Source organism: Emys orbicularis, chromosome 24 (genome assembly GCF_028017835.1).
Source record: "Emys orbicularis isolate rEmyOrb1 chromosome 24, rEmyOrb1.hap1, whole genome shotgun sequence".
In the NCBI taxonomy this organism is placed as follows: domain Eukaryota; kingdom Metazoa; phylum Chordata; order Testudines; family Emydidae; genus Emys; species Emys orbicularis.
The window spans coordinates 3,609,892-3,634,159 of record NC_088706.1 but is presented as its reverse complement, the minus strand read 5'-3'; the positions used below and the strand labels follow the sequence as shown (position 1 = coordinate 3,634,159).

General features: G+C 50.0%; 1 protein-coding gene across 1 annotated transcript in view; it reads right to left on the bottom strand.

The window, feature by feature from the left end:
- Positions 1–3,783: 3,783 nt before the first annotated feature.
- PIP5K1C (phosphatidylinositol-4-phosphate 5-kinase type 1 gamma) overlaps positions 3,784–24,268 on the bottom strand; it is a 41,806-nt gene continuing 21,321 nt past the window's right edge. The window contains exons 7-20 of the mRNA XM_065422321.1: positions 22,815–22,967; positions 20,014–20,313; positions 19,120–19,325; positions 17,379–17,462; positions 16,838–16,886; positions 15,782–15,866; positions 14,722–14,883; positions 14,546–14,575; positions 13,520–13,658; positions 13,254–13,286; positions 9,048–9,156; positions 8,530–8,658; positions 4,251–4,334; positions 3,784–3,792 (exon numbers count right to left, since the gene is read on the bottom strand). Of these exons, the coding sequence (XP_065278393.1) occupies positions 3,784–3,792; positions 4,251–4,334; positions 8,530–8,658; positions 9,048–9,156; positions 13,254–13,286; positions 13,520–13,658; positions 14,546–14,575; positions 14,722–14,883; positions 15,782–15,866; positions 16,838–16,886; positions 17,379–17,462; positions 19,120–19,325; positions 20,014–20,313; positions 22,815–22,967 (1,572 nt within the window). The remainder of the gene's footprint in view (positions 3,793–4,250; positions 4,335–8,529; positions 8,659–9,047; positions 9,157–13,253; positions 13,287–13,519; positions 13,659–14,545; positions 14,576–14,721; positions 14,884–15,781; positions 15,867–16,837; positions 16,887–17,378; positions 17,463–19,119; positions 19,326–20,013; positions 20,314–22,814; positions 22,968–24,268) is intronic.

Here is a 24,268-nt window from a genome sequence, read left to right as displayed (position 1 = left end):
TACAAGTAGACCAGATCTTGAAACAGGCGATAGCTCATAACCCAACTGTCCGCTATAGTGAAGCTAACAATGAAAATCCTGGTAGATACAATAAATGTAAGAGTGCAACTTTCATACCACCCCAAGAATGAATGCGCCATAGGACAGCTGTAGCTGTAGCTCATGTTGGAGTGAACAAGCAGACTGACTGCTGTTTAAACAGACACTCCTGTCTCCGAGAGAGGCCCCTGAGAAATTCTACAAACACTTCCCTCCCCCCAATGCAAAGCCTCACCATAGATCTAGGGCAGAATCAACCAGCCGAATCTAGTGATGCAACCCCTCTCCTCCCCGTCCCCAAAGGAAGAGGCTGTGTCATCCCTAGAGAACTGACAGTAGCAGACCGCTATCCCCAGTCCAGCTCTGGAAGTGGGGAGCTCTCCCATACCACCTACTGTATGATTAAGCCTTGCAAAAACTACTATGAAGTCCAGGAGGCAGGAAATAAGACTCCAATTGATGGTAGAGGAGCTTGTTTTGAGCCCAAGGGTATGTCTACACTGCAATTAAACGCCCATGGCTGGCCTGTGCCAGCTGACTTGGGCTTGTGAGGCTAATTGCAGTGTAGACGTTCCGGCGGAGGCTGAGGCCCAGGCTCTAGGACCCTGTGAGGTGGGATGGTCCCAGAGCTTGGACTGCAGCCCAAGCAGGAACATCTATACTGCAGTGAAACAGCTCCTTAGCCCGAGCCAGCTGGCACTGGCCAACCGCAGGTGTCTAAAGGCAATGTAGACATACCCGACGGGTCCCTTCCTCCAGCCAGGTGCCTCTCCCCTAATGGAAATGGGAGTTTAAGCCTCCTGCAGGGCAACTTGTAATGGACAAGACAACACAGCACAATGCTTTGGGGGGGATGGGACTGCAGGTGAACAACAGGGTTTATTTCTGACCAACTCCCCCTGCAGTGCGGCTCCGGGGAAGGGTTTTTTGGTAATGCCCAGAGTAGCTGTATCTTTAGAAGACGTTCAGAGTCAATAATAGACCCTACAATACTTGCTTGCTGCAAAGGGTGGAAAACAAGAGATTTACACAGATGACGCTGCCCTAGAACGTCACAGAGTGGAAAACACTCTGGCAGCAAGGAATACTTTTGGAATGGCGGAAGCAAGATCAGTTTTCCAACCTCTCAGAACAGGGCTCTCGGCTTCAGCCTCTAATGTGGGAGCGGACCAAGGAAATGCCACAGCTGCAAACTGCATCACCAAACATGCTTTGTCTTTGCCGCAGAGATACTGACTGGAGTAGGTGTATTGGATAAACAGATCAGAGATCTTCCAAATGGTTGAAAGTAATAAAATCCTGCTCTTTATTCTTGGGCAATCAGAAGTGCCAAACTTCAGCATCTTCTTCTAAAGGCATAAGGCTAAGGATCTGATTACCAGGAAGGAAGCAGCTTCCTTTCAGAGCCCTGCAATGCTGGTCAGAGATGGGCCTAGCCCATCTTCATCGCTCCTCCCAAAGCCTAGTTTACTTGATGTTGAAATCAAGGGCTTGGTTGTCACAGGGCTGAGCAGCTGCAGCTCCCACTGGCTTCCTTTGGGCTTGGAGCTGCTCAGTGCTTCTGAAAAGTCACGCTGTACGTTTAGCTGTGTTCTGAAATCTTCTGCCTTTAGCACTCAGCAGTAGCGGAGTCTATGCCTTGTTCACCTCCCTAGCTCCTTCGCCCAGCCTCCTCTTTGGAGAGGAGACTGCCGGGTGGGCCTGGGCTGAGCACTACATACCACCAAATGCCCAAATGATGGTAGCTATACCTGTGCGTAAGGAGAGAAGGGGCTATGTAGGATTCTGAGAAAGCTTTTAGGAACCTGCCAGAGTTCTGTAGCAGATTCGCCACCTGACTCATGGATGTAATGGCAGCATCTTTGTTTTCACAGCTGTTAAGGAGAGAAGAGGGGTTCTTTTAAACCCACATGAGTTCCAAAGAAAGGATATTCTAGACCAATAAAGGAGAAGCTCAAACAGCGTAATGGCTGCTATGAAGCCCAGCACACATTGGGAGTGCAAGTCTTCAGCCTCTGCAGGGCAGGGATTGAAAATTCAGGCTCTGAGTATTTAAAGAGAAAGTCATCAGCTGAAGATCCTCAGAACAGTGGCAGCTCCTGGGGAAAAAGCTTCGACACTCCCACCGACCCAACCTGCCTCCCCAGTATGTCCCGAGTGCTGCCAGGACAGACCGTGGTACCAGTTCCTCAGTGCTTGGCCTGTAGACTGGGGCTGTCCTCTCACTGCTACTGCACAGGGAAGCTTGAGAACAGAGGTTCGAAGAATATAACAGCATTAAAAAGTGATCTTTACCCCTCACTTTACACTAGAGTCCGAGGCGGACAGAGACATGCTCAAGCCCTCTCTGCGCGCAAGACTTTCTAATTCATGGGAAAGGAGATGCGATCGCTAGAGAAGTCAGGACCTACAGCTGCAGTATCCTACAATCACAAGGAGGAACTTGAAGTCAACACCGGGTCACTGCTTTGTGCCATTTCATGGTTAAGTGAAGCCAAATCTTGTCTGGTCTAAAGACTGCAGCAAAAAGACACCTCTCGAGCACAGAGCAGCGCTATCCACCTCAGAGACCACATCACACAGCTGGTCTCCCCTGGCTGTGCATCAATAGCATGTGTGTCACGTGCCCAATACAGACTCTTCCAGCTGGGCTTCTCTGACTTCCTTCAATATGGGGGAAGGGTGGCGTGTCGGTTTCAGCTATGAAGGGATACACGTGAACCTCTGACACCCTCACTCGCTTAAGCATCAGAGAGAGTCATGAACATGCTGCTGCTAAGTGACTTCAATAGCCTGCAATGCCCAGCTGCAGGTCACACAATTCTCCTCCTTCCACGCCCCATGGCCGAGGCAGCAGTCTTCCAGAATATCAGTCTGCCAGCAAATCAGAGCAGATCTCCAGCCCACCACTAAGCAACACAGTTCATGGTGAAGGCAGAGCCCCACCATCTCCAACGCCCAGACGAGAGCCAGGCCAAGAAGCCATGTCATTACAGCCAGGGGTGTTTTTGCTTCTCCCATATAGATCAGCAAGTTAATTGTAGAGGTCACTAGCAATTTCTAAATTCAGCTCAAGTGGCATGTCTAACTCGGACTGCTTTAATACAGGAGCGATTCTCGTCACGTCACTGGCCTCGAATACATTGCATTTACATAGCACCTTTCATCTGAGGGTCCAAGTGCTTTGACAAAGGTGGGTATTACCCGCAGTCACACATGTGGAAACCGAGGCACAGAGTGGCTAAGTGACTTGCCCAAGGTCACACAGAGTCTGGACTCCTGTTGTCTGGGGGTTAGACCACATTGCCTCATCAGTGAAGCTAGGACTGGACCTGCCCTCCTCAGACTTCCCCCCCCGCCCCCCAGTGAAGATTTGTTCTCGATCTCCTGTGAGGTTTCACACTCTTGATGAAGCACATACATAGAATAGGACAACCAAAGAAAGTGCAGTAAACTAAATGTTTAAAAATAAAAAAAAAGCACATTTGTGCAGTGTCTGTGCAACGATAAAAGAAATAAATACATGATTAAAAATGAAAAAGGTTCACAGTATCCCACACGGGTAGGTAGCTGCAGTGGTGCCTGTTTGGGAACAGTCACTACCCAGGCCTCTCTACAGCCCGCTTTATGCAGGCGCTCTGGGTGGGAGGTTCTTTGCTGTCCGTGTCTCGGATAGGTATAAATACACGTTTCGCTCCAGCCTGAAACGCAGTGCCCAGATCCAGCAAGCTCTTCCCCATCCCATCAGAACGACTGTGTCAACGAAAGGGAACACATCAACCTGCAGAGGGAAACGCTGCTCTCTGGGTCTTCAGTGTCTGCATAGAGATTACTGGAAGAGGCAAGGAGGAGGGGTTAGCAGGCCGTGCTGATTTCAGTGAGCGTCACACTTTGCTAAGTCCTCTATACATGCTCACTCTGTGCCCTCAGGTAACCGGACAATTTAGATCTGAGGTCCGATTGTACTAGAAACGATTCAACAGAACAACCAGGAGCGTCGTCAAGGTGAACCCGGTTTCTGGCTACACAGCAGCTCTTGCCTGCTGCCGAAGAGCCGATCCAAGATGCAGCAGGACTACCCCAGCCATGCAAGTGCCACCCGCTGCAGAAGCCAAGCCAAGGCCCAGAGCCCCGAACCTCATGCTTGCACCGCAGCCCACATTCAGAGCTCGCCCCTCTGGGCGCCCATCAAAGCTTTCTTGAACACTTACTGTATCGCTCTCCTCATCGGAAACAGAGTGGACTTGAGTGCTATAGTGGAGGGGGGAGTAAACCCAACTCCTCTCGTCTGTAGGCTGCCAGAGTGGCCAGAGACGGCAGAGACAGTGCAAGAAGAGCAGCGGCAGAGCAGGGAGTGAGGGAGAGAAGAGGAGAAAATAGAGAGAGCAGGAAAATACAGTAAGAACAGCTGTACACCCGGTGGAAGAGAACTGATCTTACAACGAGACTTCAGCAAAGGAGCCTTCCTCATCCTCAATACGTACCTGAGCCCCTAACAACGGCTGGGAGAGCCGCTAGCAGCGCTGCTAAAATGGACATCTCTGTTCAGCTGCAGGGCAGAGGGCAACACTTTCCTCTTCCATGGCACCTTCCATGTGAGCATCTCAAAGAGCTTTCAAGGCATTATTTAAGCCTCAAAGCTCCTGCAAGGCCAGCCCCAATGACGGATGGGGAACCGAGGCACAAAAAGCTAAGTGACTCGCCTAAGTCCCACAGCAGGTCAGTGGCAGAGCTGGAATTAGACCCCAGATCTCTGGACTCCCCGTGCTGCATTTTACCCACAAGACCATTCCTCTCCCCACACCTTCAGCTGCAGTCGCATCTGCATATGTTGGATGTGACTGTCACTTTCAAGTGAAGGGAGCTTTTATGGCAAAACCGGCAATATTTGTATCCCCCTCGTGCTGATGTGCCAAGCAAGGCGGTGGAAGTGCAGGGTTAGATCATGTTGGACCATGAAGAGGAGTTGGTTAGTCATCAATTGGAAACAGCAGGGAAATGGAGAACAGGGACTGGGGATGACAAAGGAGGCAACACAGAACTGGATTGTTTTGGAGAAGGATCCAGGGATTTAGCTACCCCTGAACCGCATTAATGCGACAGAAACGTGCTTCCGCTTCCAGATGAGCGGGGAGAGACTTGCACTCGAATGCAAGGCAAGGCACAGTTCAAGGGGGAGCCACTTTCATCGCCAGTCAGTCTGGTTTCCCGCAGTGGCGTTTGAAGGCATGAGGTAAAGGAAGCAGGGTTGGCACTGAGTCTACGACGTACAGCTACAACCAGCCAGTCGAGCTTTGGAGCACTGGGGGGGGGGGGGGGGTCTGCTACCCTGAACTCCACGGATAATGGCAGGTTCCGCCAACACGGAGCTGCTGGGAGGGGGCACCAGAATCCAGAGCTGAAGCTTGAAGTGCTGTGCTAGAGCCCCTGGAGCCCCTTCCCACTGTGCTGAGCCCACCCTGCTCCCGATCCTTCATTCCCCATTACTGCTCTGGCGGAGTGAGCCCTGAACTCCACCACCCACCTTCCACGCCTTTCATGAGCACCAGAAGCAGGTGTCTAGTGACAGCTGCTACAGAAGTGGGTCTGTGCTGTGTGGTGACAGAGAGAAGCAGCATTCAGAGTCTGGGCTCGAGTTAACCCCCTCAGTGCTGGGACTTCTTACTACAGTAAATGGGGGCAAAACGGGTGTGAGGGAGAAGAGATTAACGATTCTCTCTCAACTCTCTCTGGCTCCCCCCATCTCACCAGGGCCAGTCTGCACACTGCTCGTCACCTACATCCGGTCTGCTTAGTGCCCCCAGCCACCCCCACGGCAGAGGAGGGGCTGGGAATACCACCACCCATTAAACAGTCCCTTTGGACAGACGCCTTGGAAGGGGAACAATTATCCCACGTTTATAACTGGGGAAAAGGTGAAGTGATTCTGCCAAGGTCACAGCCCGCGGAAGGCAGGGAAGGCACTTCACCCTAGGCTGGAGTCCCCAGCAGTTTCCCTCTTAGAGCCTCTAAGCTGTAGAAACTGGTCAGTGCATTAGACACCTAGAAATCAGCCAAGGTCCTAAGGGCCGTGTTTGTAGCTGGATTTTATCCTCAGCTTCATACTGGCCGAGTGATGTCTTCCTGGAATCCAGCTTTAGCGTTCCAGCCTACGTGGCTACCAGGAGGACTCGGCCCAGCATGACACGTAAATATGGGGCCATGTTACGTTAATGGCGGATGTTGCCAAACATGCTGGCACAAAGGGTAATGATAAAGCACTTGGCTAAATTCAGTCAATTTCATAACTGGCCTAAAAAAAGGGGGGCAGGAAGGAGGGAGACTCTCACAATCAGCTCCACGAGCAGGGGTTCATGGGATATTTTTGGAAGGAGGTTGTAGATGGTAACTCCTCACTAATCAGGGGCTTGCTGGCCATGCAGGCTGTATCTATACCTCACAAAACAGAACTAGGCCCTGGGGCATCCAGGAGAGAGGGAACCGCTCGGCCTTTGCTTGACCCCAGTGTTTCAAAGCTGCAGGCTGGCTCCCTTGCGTGCTAGCGTATTCACTTACAGTCCCAGAGGAAAACGAGGCGGCTCGGAGTCTGCGCTGGCGGGGAGAGTAAATCCAGTACCTCCCATCTGTGAACTGGATGGCACCAGGGCAAGTGAGGTGAGAAAGGAAACAGAGGAGAAAGGATGAAGTGAAAGCAACCAAGGGGCTGGGCATCTCCAGGTCTGACAGGATTAGCTGGCAGGGGAGCCATGCGGGGAACAGCCGAGCCCCATGCCCAGCCACGCTGCTCTGCCCCTCTAGTCCCCTGCAGCGAGTAGGGAGACCAAGTGCATCCCCACCCCCCGCTGTTGCTGCTTTAAGCACTGGAAAGCAGATCTCCCCCAAAGGGGAGTTCATGCTCCCTTGCGACTCAGTGACTTCTCCTCTGGTCCAAGCATCCCTTCAGATTACCCCCAGAATGCAGCTAGCTATTGGAGAGGGCAGCCAGTCCTAACCTGCATCATGCTCGGCTGCTCGCTTGAGCTGCCGCTTAAGCCGTTTTCCTAGGTGAGAGCCAGCGGGGACTAAAACTCGGTGCATTTCCCTTCACCTCAGTAGCTCGGAGAGACACAGCACAGCACGCTACACACGGCAACGCAAAGCCAGAGGGCTCAGATGAGGTATGAAATGCTGATGATGGGTTACAAGATTTGTGCACACGGCTAGGCACAGCACACCAACCCATCCGTCCCAACAGGCTTGTCTATGGCCAGGTGGTGGGGGGATTGAACCTCACTAGAAGGCACTTCCCAATGAGAAGGGCAGTTACCAGAAGGCAGCTCACACTCAGCTGCCATCCACAGGCAAATAAAGAGCAGCAAATGTTAGGGAAAGCTGTTTGCATTTTGAATCACATGCAGAGAAAACCAAAACAGACAAGCTTTTAAAACTGAGCCAATTCCTCCTGCAGCTCCCTGGAGCTGTCCAAATTACTCCGCAATGAATGAGCAATTCTGCAGTGGAGTCACATGAGCACAAGGAAAGCCACAATGTGATGCACGAATGCTCTAGGATATGCGGTGTTTGAGGTACCCACTTTAGGGTGATCTCGGTTTCTACGGAAGTGCCAAATTGCAGGACACAGCTCCTCCCTGCGGTAACTCCACTGCAGCCAAAACTAGCATCAATGCAAGGCTGAAGGGGTCAGCAGGCAGTGTGCCTCCACCTCTCCTTGTTGGCCTTTGGTAGTTCAGAGAGGAGATACACGTTGCTAGAAGTCTCCTCTCTCTCAAGTCTCCAGCAGGTGCTCAGACATTGCGAGAGCTGATGGAGGGATACAGCTCAGAGATACTCCGCACTCTGCTGCCAACCCGGCAACCACCTCACTTACTCCCTGCCTCAGTACTAGATTTCCACTGCACCATCTAACGCATCTGCCTGCAGGGAAAGGAAAAACCAGAGTTCATCACAGACCTCTGAGGTCAGCCAGCACAGTAACTTCCTGTCCTGTCTCCAGGAGGCTGCGAGGAAAGAATAGGATCTGAAGCCTCATCTTTTCAGGGAGAGAAACAATGGATTCTGCTCTGTGGGGAGGAAAGAGAACTCGCAGGGTAACTGTACGCGCAATGCGATAGATTCCCAGATATGGAGAGCTGGCTTGTTTAAGCCCATCAGAGACTTGTGCGTGTAGGTAGCAAAGTCGCTCATGTGGTGGACAGGCATGTCTACAATGTACATTGAAATAGCAAGGCATATCTATCTCCTGTGCTTGAGCACATGCTATATTTGAGTTAGCAAAGGGTGAAACTGAAGTTACTGTGATTTAAAACCTTTCCATCTAACCAATGAGTGCACAGGCGACTGACAGCCACGTGTTTCAGATCCACAGGACATGCATTACCCAGGTTAGACTGTTTTCCTTCATCTGCTGCTTTGGTACCTCATATCTAGCTACAATGCTGCTTGAACACACTTTACGGGTGTAAGATGGATTAAGCAGATAGAATATCTTACAAAGTATATGTCTGCGACTGGCACATCATCTTCATCTGAAGCCTGGCTGGCTGGTTCCGAGGCCTGGCTGGCTGTTTCCACTTCGATTGTAGCTGTGGCTGTTGCAATGGCACAGGCTGAAGAGGCTGCCTCCCTGGGTAAGAAGCAAAGAACATGAGGCCAGCTTCCTTTATCAAAAAAGGATGGAGCTAATCTGATTTACTACAGGGGAGCTGAAGGGGTCAGGAGACTGCAAATCTGGACACCAGCACTACTCCCCAGCGCTAAGGTGCAGATCAATGTGGGGTTAGAAGCAGAATCACTCAGCACCCTGGGTGAGGCACCTACGCTTTTGGAAGTTTGGTACCCAGAGCAAATCAGTCCTCATGCATCTCAAAGCTGAGATGGAGACATCAGCCCCTTCCAGGCCCAGGAGTGCCATAGGCTGGCCAGCACCTGGAGGAGCTGTGCTGAAGCAGGAATTAGCATTTCTTCATGGCCAATGCCAACAGCAACTCCTGTATTTTCCACATTGACACTTGCCCTTTGTCGTCTTCCTCAGGAGCTATGATCTCAACGTCACATTTGCTTTCCAGCTCTACGGTTATCTGCTGGAGTTCCTCTTCAACCCGAACCTCCTCGTGAGACCTGCAAAGCCAAAGGTACACAAGCCTATCTGCTCTGTTTAACATGGTCTCTTCCACCCCAGTTCTCAGGTTCTCCAATACCAGAGCACCGCCAGTCTGCTTTAGGCAGAAAAGCAATAGCCTCACGTACTGCAGCAGTCCTAGACTGGATGTGGCAAATGGCAGCTTTTTGCACCAGACGTGGCCAGCACGCCACCCACGGGCAGTTGCACAGTACATGTGTAACACAGCTACATTAGCTCTTGCAGTCAGAATTTCCTAGCGTCTGGTCCTTGGGACAACCGTCTTTGACAGCCTAACTTCTCAGCCCAGAGGGTCAATCCCTTCCAAGTTCTGTGGCCGGGGAGGAGAGAACGGGGGCAGCAGGATTAGCTGGAGCAGGCCAGCTGACATCAGGAGACCCTGTTTTATCTCAGGATGGCTAGCAGCAGGAAGCTGCCTGCTGTAGGTGAGGAAAGCAGAGGAAGGTGGGATGGAGGGAGGAGCTGCACAGCTGACTCACGCTGCATTATCAACACTCCAGGTGTGCTGAAGCGCCTTGCCCACTTCTGTGTTTCCTGCCATGCAAAGATGTGCACAGGTACTAAAGGTGAATGACGTAGTCCAGACTAGATTATACACCTGTAACCCTAGGGAGAGCTGTGTGTCTGTGGATTGTCTGCTGTTTCATATGTTATGGTACCGTTGCCCCTTTTCAATCCAAGGGGCTAGTCACAGTGTGGGGTGATGGGGACATTCCAGTTGGGAACAGCAATTGGTGATAGAAAACTGCAGCAAAGAAACACCTGACTTTCTTTACAGAGAATATATAAAGTCCTCTGTCTCTGAACACAGAAGGAATCAAATACCAGGAAACAGTTTCTTTTGCACACAGCACCAAGAACCCTCTTTTCAGCCTGCACCTCTGGCCCGAATCCCTCTCCCCAAGTTTCTTCCAGGGTCAGACAGATATGTTAATTGAAGGATGCATTCACACCTGTCAATCTCAATAAGGTTTTAACTCAACCCATAATGAGGTTTCACCCAGCTCATAATAATAATATTAAAGTGACTGCCTATTTTAGAGAAGCTTAGGCCTGGTCTACACATAGCTACACCAGTCAGGGGTGTGGAGAAAAAAAAAAAATCAACTAAACCAAACAAATGTCGCCTCCCCACACACAGCCATGAGCACTGAAGCTATGCCAACCTCATTCCGGTGTAAACACAGCTAGGTCAATGGAAGATATAGCTACCATCACTTGGGGAGGAGGTGGTCCTACCATGATGGAAAAGCCCCTTCTGCTGTTGTAGGCTGCATCTACACTACGGATTTATGCTGGCATAGCTATGCTGCTATGGTCCCTGCAGAATAGACACGGCCTTAGAGTAGATTATTCGTTCGATGGTCTTCGTGGGAGGGGTCAATGTTTGCCAAGTGGAGGACACAATCAGCTGGGGAAGAAAGTTATTTACACAGTCCTGGATTTGTAAGAGATACCTGAAGATATCGCCACTCCCCCAGTTTGCTCACTTGACAGTGCTTGTGCAAAGCAGTGCCTGGAGAAGTGCTAGTCAGGGAGTGGACACTGCATAGCCAGCAGGGGGAGCTCTCCTATAGATCTATGGGACTCCGCTTGGGAGCGAATTCTCCAGATACAGCACCCAGAGAACCTCAACCAACTGGGTACGGTCCCTGTCGTTTTCTGAGCATGTATTAATAAATTTGTACTTGCAGCACTTTTAGAGGATCTCAAAGGGCTCTCCACACAAACATTAAGCCTCAGCCCCTGTATGAATAATGTATATGGGCATAAGTCCCACTGAGGCACAGAGGGAAGGGCCCACATTTTCAAAAGAGTTTCCCACCAGGTTGCCAGTTTTCAGGTGCCAAGTCATTCGACATCTCAAGTATGATTTTCAGAAGGGTCGAGTACCCGACAGCTCCCCCTTACTTCAGCTGTGGGTGTGGGTCCACAGCCCCGGGCCACTAGCAAGACCAAGACAAGATTGCAAGTGGGACTGGACATTTATATAGATAACAAAAACATCCAGAGCTGTTCGAATGAATGACGACAAACTTGGGGAGGGACTGATAAAACCGTGTGCTCTGGACCAAGCCAATCTGGTTGCTGTCAACTGTCAGCGAAAGAACACTGGGTTGGATGGACCTGGGGTCTGACCCAGGCTGGCACTTCCTATGGAGCGTTGGGCACCCAAAACCTGAAGGCCCCAGGATCAGAAATGTTGGCCTCTGACTAGCTCAAGGGATCACAGCAAGTTTGGGGCAGAGCTGGCAACAGAACTCAGGAGTCCCGACTCCGATTCTTCTGCTCCAGCATGCAGACACTGCTGCCAGTGTTATTGGTGTGAGAATATTCCGGAATAATTTAGGATATTAGCGTCCAGAGAAAGATCTTAGAATAAAGGTATCCTCTGAGGAACCGGGGAATTCTGCCCACTGTGCCAGCAGCTCCCCGACACACCCCACTGGAAGAGCAGAGGGCTGAACTCCCAGAAATGCTGAGAGTGAGCACCGCTCCCAGTGTACATCGGTGGGAGCTGGGGGCGCTCAGTATCTCTTGAAAACCAGACAGCATCTAGCACCACTGTACGGAGACAACAGATTGCACGCAAGAGGGATATGCCTGCCTTTCAGTGACTAGGGCACCAGACCAGGATCAATCATAGAATATCATGGTTGGAAGTGACCTCAGGAGGTCATCTAGTCCAACCCCCTGCTCAAAGCAGGACCAATTCCCAACTAAATCAGCCCAGCCAGGGCTTTGTCAAGCCTGACCTTAAAAACCTCCAATGAAGGAGATTCCACCACCTCCCTAGGTAACCCATTCCAGTGCTTCACCACCCTCCTAGTGAAAAAGTTTTTCCTCATATCCAACCTAAACCTCCCCCACTGCAATTTGAGACCATTACTTCTTGTTCTGTCATCTGCCACCACTGAGAACAGTCTAGATCCATCCTCTTTGGAACCCCCTTTCAGGTAGTTGAAAGCAGCTATTAAATCCCCCCCTCACTCTTCTCTTCTGCAGACTAAACAATCCCAGTTCCCTCAGCCTCTCCTCATAAGTCATGTGCTCCAGCCCCCGAATCATTTTTGTTGCCCTCCACTGGACTCTTTCCAATTTTTCCACATCCTTCTTGTAGTGTGGGGCCCAAAACTGGACACAGTACTCCTGATGAGGCCTCACCAATGTTGAATAGAGGGGAATGATCACGTCCCTCGATCTGCTGGCAATGCCCCTAGTTATACAGCCCAAAATGCCGTTAGCCTTCTTGGCAACAAGGGCACACTGTTGACTCATACCCAGCTTCCCGTCCACTGAAACCCCTAGGTCCTTTTTTGCAGAACTGCTGCCTAGCCACTCAGTCCCTAGTCTTTGCAGTTCACGGGATTCTTCCGTCCTAAGTGCAGGACTCTGCACTTGTCCTTGTTGAACCTCATCAGATTTCTTTTGGCCCAATCCTCTAATTTGTCTAGGTCCCTCTGTATCCTATCCCTACCTTCCAGCGTATCTACCACTCCTCCCAGTTTAGTGTCATCTGCAAACTTGCTGAGGGTGCAATCCATGCCATCCTCCAAATCATTAATGAAGATATTGAACAAAACCGGCCCCAGGACCGACCCTTGGGGCACTCCGCTTGATACCGGCTTGATACCGGCTGCCAACTAGACATGGAGCCATTGATCACTACCCGTTGAGCCCGATGATCTAGCCAGCTTTCTATCCATCTGGGCAGCTCTGCCACTAACTTCAGGGTGACCTTGGGCAAGTCCATTCACCTCCTGGGGCCTCAGTTTCCCCATCTGTAAGATAGGGGTAATGATACTGACCTCCCTTGTAAAGTGCTATGAGATCTACTGATGAGAACTGCTAGATAAGAGCTGGGGACTATTATTTAAGATCACAGAGGGAGAAATTCTCTCGTCTCTGCAGAAGAGGCCCAGCACAAAGTCTATGCACCACTGAAATCCCACTTTAGCTCTCAAAATAGGCCTGAAGTGGTGTACAGGCCTTGGCACTGTGGTTGCTTTTACTCAGCCCAGTCAGTTGAGGGGGATTTCTGGACACGTTTCTAGAGAACGGAAGGACGTCTTACCTGCCATCCTGCCCTGAGGACTGTGTGCGCCTCCTGCGGAGACAAACCAAAAACCAAGTTTATCTGAGTGGGGGGGATTTAAAAAAATAAAAAAAAAAAAGCCTTCCCTGAAGGGGCTGTTCTACTTGACAGCAATAATTAATCCCGAAAGCACGTTCCTCACTCCCGGGAGCGGTTTAATTAAAATCAGCTGGTCGCACTCCATGGCAGAGACTAACCCCAGTCAGCTAGCTCTAGGATAACCAGATTAAGAACACCATCCTTACCTGTACCTGGGCTGCTCAGAGGTCTCCGAGGGAGACCGCTCAGGAACAGAGAGCGACGTTGAAGAGAGCGTCGTTGCTATGGAGGCTGTGGTTGCTTCTTCGAAGGAAGGGGGAGTGCAGGGTAGCAGGTCTGGCCTTCCTGCTATGCCCAAGACCAAGAGCAGAAAGACGACAGGAAAAAACAGGCTGAAGGAGTTAAATACAAGCAACACTGGCCTGTCTCCAGCCAGCCGCTGAAGCCATGTCAGTCTGCTGCACCACCACTGGGATCCACACCCCACGGGTAGTGGGCAGTCTGAAACGCTGTGCGCCTGCGGAGGTATTTGGAGGTGGACTGACAGCGCTGACTTGAGCTAGGTGAGGGCTCAGCACAGCCCTACCACAGAGCTTCACTCCCAACTCCACCAGTACGGAGCCTCCTGGCTGAAACCTGTCATTGCAATACGGGGCCAGGACCACGGAAAGCTTCCTCGCTCGTACCCAGCTGGCTTTGGGCTCAGACTGTCAGATCAATACCCCCGTATGCTCAGACGATGAACGGAGCCCTCAGCGTTTCACCCAACTATGCTGTAAAGATGTAACATTTATGGGCCCGGCTGGCCACTGCCTTTTACCATTCAGAACTGGTAAAAGTAGCACAGATGTATGTGACGCAAGGCTGTGGAGAATCAGACCCAGCTTTCTCCTGGCAAAGGCCAAGTCTTGTACTGTACAGCAGTACCTGAGCACCAATGGAATTGGGTTCCACGTCCCCATGTATCCCCAGTTCTCTTCTCACTATCAGCGAGATGGTCAACAAGCCAACAGCGTTTCCACGGTGTCTGGACTGTCCCTGTCATCACTGCGAGTGCCAACTGGCAGTGGGCACCTTGCAGCAGTGACGTCCATTACCATTTTGACACAGAACCCCTAAGGTGCTGGCTCTCTCCAGAAGTGGAGGGAAGGGACTCCACCCTCTTCAGAGCCACTGGCGCTGCTTAGCCATATACTAGTTCCTAATACTATGCCAAAGCAATATTCGCTTACCTTCCCCCCTGTCCTGGTTAAGTTTAGCACCTGCAAAGCACAGCAAGAAATGAAATGAAGAGCGGTTGATCCAGGGAAACGCAGTGAGGGAAACTGAACGAGTACAGGGGAGGATGCTAAGGATCCTAGGGGGAAGAGAATAGCCACAGGGCAGCCCAAACCACCACAACCGTTACCTTCGTCGTCCAACGTGGGGTAACTCCTGGCGGCTCGGAGATCATACTGGGCTTCATCCCTCTCCGAGGGGATCTGGCTAGCTGAAAATGCAGCTGTTGGGCCAGGCATCTTGACAGCTAACAAGGCACTACGGCCTTTCTTAGATGGAGACGATTTCAGAGCTGCAGCCAGAAGAGTTAAGGAGATGAGACCACAAGCCACACTCACTGACTGGACACTAGAGAAACCATCCCGCCCCTTGGATGAACATCCCAACACAGCAACAGAAGGACTAGCTGTGGGCTGCTGATACCGTTTGCCTAAAGAGCTTCCAGCTCTGAATCAGGCACGTCAGTTAGGAAGTTTGGTCAGCTCCAAACTGCAGTGAGCTCCAGCTTCCTGGCCATTGCAATTTCCTAGCTTAGGCCAGGCCTGCTGTGGGGAGAGCCCAGTTTCCCCACATAGTTAGCTCACATAAGGAAGGTTGACAGGAGAAATACGAGTTCCTCTTGGCAAGCATTTGCCAATCATGCCCTCTCACGGATGTCTTGAGGCATGGCATTCCCGGATTCCTACACACCTGCTTTAAGAACTCTATATACCAGGGGTTCTCAAACTGGGGGTCACAAGGTTATTACATGGGGGGGTCGCAAGCTGTCAGCCTCCACCCCAAACCCCGCTTTGCCTCCAGCATTTATAATGGTGTTAAATATATAAAAAAAGAGTTTTTAATTTATAAGGGGGGGTCTCATTCAGAGGCTTGCTACGTGAAAGGGGTCACCAGTACAAAAGTTTGAGAACCACTGCTATATACTGACACAAGGGCACCAAGAGAACTGTGCAACGGTGGTGATACATACAGGTGTCAGGAGAACTCAAAACACTCATGCAAAGGAGTGGGAGCAGGGAGATCGGAAGCAGCAGGGCTACTTTAGGATGGCAGAGCATTCAGTCAAGGTCTTCCCTCCTAGCAGGGTCAGGGGACATGGGGGTGGGGGGGGGAGGAGAAGGCTGCCTGCCCATCCCAAAGGGAGGTGGTCCCAGCGGGTGCCCCAGGATAGTGAGGCTGCAGACACTTACAGGAATTCTTTCGGAACACTGTGTTGGTCATGAATTTGAAGAATCTCTCTGCATAGAAGCTGGGTCTGTGCACGGAGACCGTGTCCTAGAAACAGGAGAGGTGATCAACATTATGCTTAAAATCTCTCTCCTTAGCAGCAGGGCCCAGCGAGTCGTCTATTCCACTGCCAGCACCGTAAGCAGCTCATTTCAGGCAAGCCTTTCCATCTTAACACTATAAATATGCTTGCAGCATGGCCTTTGATTTGACTGCATTTTGATGAGGTTCTCAGTGTATTACGCTGGGCTGGTGATTCTGCTGCTTAGAGGGTACCTAGATTTTTGGAGGAAGCAAATGGCCTGATTTCATACAAGAGAGTCCCCCCGGCTTTGTTTGTTGCCGTTCAGAGCACACTTGGATACAGTGGAATTGGACATGGTCACCAACATTCGGCAATACAGCATCACTGCATTTTAGTTGTACTGTGCGTTTCATTTTGTGTACTAAAGCGGAAACTGGCTCTGACAGCTTTGATGTTCTCTTCTGCTTCCGTAACCACCGGCTTCTGTAAATGAGGCAAAGGCATTTTATAGAAGTACGATGTGCGTTTCTGAAGAGTAAGTCATCTCCCACCTGAAGTCAATTTTGTAGCAGCACAACTTGCTGCTGTGGAACACATTGGAATGTCAGAGGAAAACAAGTAGAAAGTGATTCCTCGGTAGTAGATAATTCACCCGGGTGGAACTACAAACACATCACCCAGTGCTCTGTGCCAGTACAAAGGTCCCTAGGACAATACAAAGACAGAGGACCGAAACTTGAGGTCTGACAGCTAAACGGTTGAGGAAGTGGGCCGAGCTAAGGGAACCTGAATGGAAGTACCACTCCACTGCCCCAAGCGTATAGGCGTGAAGAATTCCTCCTTTCCATTGGATTTAAGCTGTACCCGCGGAGAGACTACAAACAGCAAGGTAAATGGCACCAAACTGCATACAAGAAAGCAATGTCAGTACCCCTGCAGACCACAGCTTGCTGACAGCATTTCTCACCCAGGGCTGTGTGTGTTGAATACTCACCCCATCATGGACAAGGGCCTTCCAAGTGTGTTCTAGCTTCTTGATGAACCTAATTTTGAGAGAGAGAGTGTTGGACACAGGTTTGCCCTCCTCGCCCTGGCCAGACCACCTTTCACAGCAGAGGACAGGGAGCTGCTAATATTCCTTCCCGTTCTCAGGGCACAGCTTTCCTCTCTCCAAGAGAGCTGCGCTGATGCCTCTGAAGCAGAGATTTCTAGGTCTCAGCAGCTGGAAGGTCAAGACTCCCTGGAAACATTGGAGGTAGGAGGGGCACAAGAACTACTCTCCTACACATGGTACTACCCCTCCAGAAAGGGGAGACTTTTCTTTAAGGAAAGCAGATTCAGCACCACTGGCTGAGATAAGAGCTTCAAGATAAAAACCCACAGCTTTCAAATATGCAGTGATCAATGTGAGACAGATTGGGATACTTGCTCTCGGAGACGGTCGTCTCAAAGGCAGGCTTTCATCTCTCTCCATACAGTATTGAAACCAGGTTTTATAGAAGCTCAGGAGTCCGAGGATGCTCAAGCCCCCTTACCTGTAGGACTGAAGGATATCTATTATTCCGACGTGCAGCAGGAGGTGCTCTCCTTTGCCATTCACGGCTGGGATTCCTCCCATTCTGAAGAAAAGAAAAAACATTGTCACACCAACTCAGAGATGCCCTACGTTACTTGTGCTGTATGTCAGAGTGGAAAGACAGATATCCACATTATCGGGGGGACAATCTTGTGGTTAATCACGTTGACTCTGGTGCAACAGCTTTCATTAGAAGATACAGTACCTGTGGAGTCATGCATTTTTCTGTCTGACTGGAAGGTGGTGTTCTATGAGTCAACCTTGGTACAGCACTTGACCATACACAGTGCTAAGGTTTATTATGAATCAGGGGACTGCTCTCTCCTACCTGGGCCAGACACCCCAGGGTTCCTGTCCTACAGCAGGACATGGGTTCATACTCAGAAGCTAGACGTAAAGAACCAGCTGCAGTGCCACATGTGAAATGCACCCTTCAGATACACTAAGCTAGCAGCTTTCTGCCAGTCGCTAGTGGCAACCTAGGAGGACATTAAGACGCCTGTGGTACTTCAAGGAGGCATCCGGGCAAACATCCCCTTCTCCCAAAAATATACGTTCTGACATTTAAGACTGGGTGTTAGCGCCCACCACACACCAGCTGCTCCCTACAGCAGTGGTTAGGTAAGTCTTAGGCATGCCCTTCGCAGGCAAAATGCTTTGAGAACCCTAGGGCATAACGCCCCCTTTTATTGTAAGGGCCAGACTGCTCACGAGTACAGATGGCACAAGCCCTGGATCAGTCAGTGGGAGTTGTGTGCATATAAAAGCAGAAGCTTGGCCCAAGTCTTTAAGCACAAGTTTGTTTTCAAACCGCCCCCCCGCCCATTAATACCCATCTTGAATTTGCAGCGCAGTTAGTATCAGCACTTGGTAAGTCGACATGCGGACATCAGGCTGTCCACTGGAATTAAGAGTTATTTGAGAGAATGGAAACACCAAAGTATTTCCTGGCTCTTTAACTGTACAGAATCCGAACTGTTCAAAACGGAGCAGCTGGTCTCTCCGAGCACAGATGCCAGCAGACAAACAGAGCAACCCCACCATGTTAGTGAGCCCAATCCACCGAGCCATAAAACCACAATGCTGCAAGAGCCGCACACGGCAGAGTGCAGCAAGCACTAGGCAAGCTTCACCTGTGCATTTCCAAGCCTCCCCGTCAAACCCCAACATGCCCAGGCCTGGATCTCTCCTGAGCAGAGGCCGGGTGCTGCTAAGCATGCCACATCCTCAAACCACGCTGGCCTGCTAGGATTCCACCGGGACCAAGTGACAGGCTCACGATCCAAGCAGAAACTGAACTCTCATCTCCACGGGCTAGGCTAGTGTGTAGCCCCACTGCATCACCACACTCCTGAGCGAAGCCTGCCCCCAGCTCTCCGCCCAAGACCAGTGCTGGGCCTACAGGCTGGTACAGGGCCCAGTTACCTACCAGATGAGGTGCAATTCATGGTCACGACCATTGTAAATAACTAAATGGGAACTGGTAAGTGTTTCAGAACGACAATGACCACATTTCACAACAAACTACTCCATGCTAGAATACATCAGTGGCTGCGCTCCATTTTCCTTAGGGTAGATGGGTCATGCAGCTAGTTCAAGCCAACGGCACAGGGTGGCAACCTTTAGAGATTTCCTACTTTGGCTTTTTGCTTCCACCCACTCCCATTACAGCAGTGCAAGAGAACCAGGTTTTCACCTACGTGTCATCTGTATCTATGGACTCCCCCCGGGCAGCCCCACCCTGGATGGACTCCATGGCTGTGGAGTAAAGTGCCTTCTGCCCAACGGGACGCTTCTCATCAGACGTGCTCTGGGCTCCCTCCGTTTGCCGCTCCCGTTCCTGCTGGTCTATGTTATGCACCCCGAGCAGCAGGCTGTAGTCCATGATTTTAAAGCTTTCCAACACCTATAGGTTAGTATCAAGTTCAAGAACAAATCAGACAAAAAGACAGTCAGTCCAGTAAGTTCTCACATGCTACTTCAAAGGCAGACCCAAAAGCATGGGACAGTCCATCTGGTTACACAGAACTCATGCCAACAACTCCTAGGCAGCAGCGTGAGAGAGCGTCAGAGTTAATCACTCTTTGTTTCAACACAACATACTCTGGGCTTGGTCTAACGGATCTCAGACACCCTTGCCATTGGTCTTTTAGGTGGGTTGTGGGATGGCAGAGTTCACAAGGAGCCATCATCTGCTGCACACTGTACAGTAGAAGCTTGTTCACGAATTCACCCCAATGACCCAGTTCTGGATGACTGAATTGTGTGAACTGGAGAATCAGTGAACAAATGTGATAGGAAGAACCAAGGACACCGCAGCACACGGCAAGCTGTGTCCCAAGTGTCATTTGGTTTTATGACATTTCGTAGGACACTAATGAATGTTCTCTGAAACTGGCAGAGTACTATGAGCCCGAACTACTGCACTCTGCTTTTGGGTGAGCTGAGAACTGGGGTGGAGACAGCTGGCTTTGGGGCTTACAGATTAATGAGCTAACAAAAGCATGGGACAGTCCATCTTGGTTACAGCTGCCTGAGAGCTAGAGAGCTACACAGTTAGGCAGTCCAGCTTTCTAGGTTTACCTTGCCCTTACCAAGCAGTCTCGCTGCAGCGTTTTCACCAGTGCACTGAAGGTGTCTGTGTCCAGCATTAAGCCTTCTGGCATGTCTTGCATGAAGTCCAGATCCTTGAAAGTGGGGCTGGATTTCTCCTTCTCCTTCTTGGATGCCCGGCGTTTGTAGGTCGAACCTTTCAGGTCAAATTTGAGGTGCATTTTCACCACCCGGGGCAGGATATTGTTCATCACCACCACCCGAATGTTCTTGCCTCCCGACTGAACGCAGTACAGTCCATAGAATTTTGGCAGCAAGGTCCGTGGGTTCTGGTTCAGGTTCTGCAGTGGGGCAAGGAAGGCAGAAAGGGAAGGTTAGAAAGAGCCACTGTGAAAAACAACTGCTTTGTTCAGTGCAGAACTCAAGCTCAGATTGGCTTTGGGAAGGGTTTGCAGACTAGCATTTGCACATCCAGAATTTATTTTTACCTTGACAGCTTTGCACGAGAAAGATCCCAAAGAAACTCCAACTAACCATTTGAATGGCTCCACCTAGGACCTGGCTTTACAAACTGGAAAGATTGTTATGCCTTGATTTGCCTATAGAAAATAAGATTTTGCACCTCTCTCTGGGCAAATAGCCAAGTTTGGGAACTCCCAAACAGATTTCCCCACAAACTGCAGCTAAAGAAAGGGAAACCTAACCAACACCCCACCCCCCCAAAACTAGTTAGTGGGAATTTAAAGTTTTAAAATATCAAATATCCTCATCCAATTGGAGATCTTACAACTATGAACTGTTCCCTAGCTCAGAACAAACCAGTGGCATAACATGTATTACAACATCTCTATGAAGCCTCTCCAGCAGGAAATACGATCATCTCAGCTTACCTTTAATAGAAAGAGTCAAATTTATAAAACAGTCTGCCAGAGAGATCAGTTAAGCCACCCCACTGTCAGGCCCATTTTAGGCAATCATGTTATTAGGAATGATATCACAAACCCGGTTTGCTTGTTCAGCGCTGGGAGGCTTTTAAAAGGAAACAAAAAGAGCTATGCATGCTATATGAGAGAAGAGATGAACCTGCCAGATTTCAAAACAAAGGAAAGCAGAAGCACAGCAAGTGTATGAAAATTTAATGCCCTTCATCTCATCTTTCCTCACTAGACCCAGGAGTGAGGTTTTTTTCTGAGCGTGTCAGTCGATACAGTGCCGTACAAAGCCACCCCTGCCAGCCAGCAGCTGAAAGCAGAACTCCACTTTCCAGAGTTAGAGCAACTCAGCACCAACCGCCCTGGTGTCTTGTCTGTCTCAGGTCATTTTACAACTCAGATGAGTTTCAGATAGCAGCAGGGAGACCCTCATAGCAATTAGCACAGTGTAACTTTACAAAATAGCAAACAGCACAAGCGCTTTACAACAGGGCGAGAAGTCATGTTTGAGCCTGTATAATTATTTTTATTGTCCAACCATCTAAAGTTCCTGGGACAAGAAGAGTCTAATTACTACTTTCGTTTGAGATGTCCTAATCCTAGGAGCCCTGCCTAGCATGCTGCACATGCTCAGACAGAGTCAAATTTTCAAAGCTCTTAAGTGATTTAGCTGCTTAAATCCCATTTTCAAAAGTGAGCCATTGACTTTCAGTCACACTCTGGAGCCTCGGTGCCTGAAGTGCTTCTGAATAATAATTCCTAGCTCTTATCTAGCTTCTTTCTTCAGTAACTCTCAAAGCACTTTACAAAGGGAAGTAAGTATCATCACACCCATTTTACAGATGGGGAAACTGAGGCACTGGGAGCAGAAATGGCTTGGCCAAGGTCATCCAGCAGGCCAGTGGGATAGCCAGAAATAGAATTCAGGTCTCCCCAGTCCCAGTGCAGTGCTCTGAGTGAGGCAGGGATCCTGAGGAATATAGCTCATCGGGTATTTAAAGACTAGTACGATGCACACATACAAGGGGCAGAGTGAAGGTCGTGTGGGTAACCTTAGCTCTGGCATTTCCATAGCACAGTGCTTCCCCTTTGCAGGCTTCGGGTTCTTCGAATGCAGTTTATCAGGAATTGGGCCTTAAGATGCAGCTGTGTAGGAGGAGATGCTTCCTGCCACTGGGGGGGACCCACCTTCCCTGGTACAGTGAGCTCCTGTTCTGGTTCTCTTGTTTTCTTCTCCTGGCAAGTCTCTGCTGAGCCCCAGTGCACGGCCATGCTAACCCACCATGCTGCTGCGCTGTAGAGCAACCCACAGTCTGGTGTCGGTTAGAAAATGCCAGGCTGCAGCCACGGGCCGATACAGGCAAAGGCTTCAGCTGACAGACTGGTACCAGGGCCTGTCGACGGCAGGGATCCACTACAATAGAACAGCCCGTTGCTAAGCAGATCTCTATTAAGCAGCGCACACACACACAGGGGAAATTCAGGAAATAGTAGGGATGGGTACTCCCGAAACAAACATGCTTGGGAGTTGCACAAAAGCAGGGCAATAATGCACCCACTCTGCCTTCACAAACCTAGGAGCATCTGATAGGAGACAAAGGGGAGGAGAAAGTTTCATCCCTTATGGCCTCCAACAGTTAAGGCATGATAATCTGCTATCCTGGGACACAACAGCAGTAAAGCAGGAGGAGGGTGCAAATACTTGTCAGGACATGGCTCAGCTGTCTCCAGGTTTCAAGTGAGCTGAATTTTGTTTCCATGTCAGGCTTCACAATAGGCTGTTCATTCTGTCATGTGCGCTAGGCAGGCAGGCAAAGAAAGCCCTGCTGGGTTACCAAACACCACCCTTTGTGGTGCTGAGGACAGGCAAGCTGTACATTTCTCCCACAAACCAAAGCCCTGATACGCACCATGTAGTAGCCAGGAAGAAGTTTCTGTAAGAATTCCGCTTCCTTGTGCATCACAGTTTTTATGATGAACTCGTCATCACTGGTGACATAGAAGAGGGAGCCGCTGGCACCAGGGTTCGACAGCTCGATCAGAGGCTCGTTACATAACGAATACTAGGAAGGAAAGAAAAAAAAAATAAGATGCCATTCATATACCACATGATAAGCTATGACCAGAATACTACATCTGCCAGGCATTCCTAAGGCACCACCCCATGGAATCTAGATCAAGAGGTCTGGGATATTAAGCAGTATGGAAATTGTGAACCTTAAACTGGAGTTAGGTCTCTCAGTGGGTTAGGTGGACGACAGCTTACAAAGAGCTGCATACATTACAGTCCAGAGTGCCCCGACTGCTCACTGAGTCAAGCTAATCTGCCTGCCGTTAGTAACACCCAGGCTGCAGAACGACATCAAATCTTTTTAATGTTTTGTGCCCTGTACCACCACCACATATAGGGTTCTTTCCCTCAGCGTGTTCGTGTGCGCGCAGACAGAATGATCAGATTTGAAGAGACAAGCCAGCTTGTTCAGCGTTGTGTGCTGCAGTGCCAGAGAGGAACAAAATGCACTGCCTGTTCCCAAGACTAAAGCTCTCCCATGTGCTCAAAGATACATGGTTTGCAGAGGCGTCCCTCACACCCTCAGTGCAGCAACTAAAAGAGGTGGGACCCCCGCCCCAGAAAACTCATGTATCAGTAGGCATATGGTAATTATGCTTCCCTGTATTCAGAACCCAATCCTGGAGAACAGAGCAGGGACTAGAAATCTGAACAGCAAGTTCCCAGAGCAGAATGTGCATGAGGAGCAGAAGGGAGGAGGAGGTGTTGTGTGGATACAATACCCCAAAAACATTTGCACATGTCAGACAAAAGGGGTTAGGGCAACATTATGTAGGAGCTGATATTTGAAGAAGGTAAGGCAGGGTAAAGCAGACAATACAGAGGGGACATAATCAGAGCAATACATTAAATGCTATCATTACATGCTGAAAACAGCTTTCAGCACTGCATGGATTAACGATCCAAGACTTTATCAACTTAATTATCTCATGCATAATTAAAAGGCATTCACTGCCGTAGTGGGCCAGAGAATGGGGAAGCAGTGGCTGCAAATCAGATCTGTGACCTTTGGAATTCAGGCAGGCTCTCTCCCTCCCCCAAGTTTGTAACCATTATCATCAAATCAGCAAGCATTATCCCAGATGGCACAGATGGGGATTTCTGTTGTTGTCAAGCCGCCCCATCATACCAGCTCATTTTTGCTGGTATGTTTTCAGTCCTCATTTCTGACTAACTGCAGATATGGGCAAAGTGATTACATAAAGATGGCACCTTCTTAAGAAGATCTGCTCCCGCCTCCAAGAAACTTCGCCTTGCTATCAGCAAGACGAGGTGCAACCACTTACATACAGG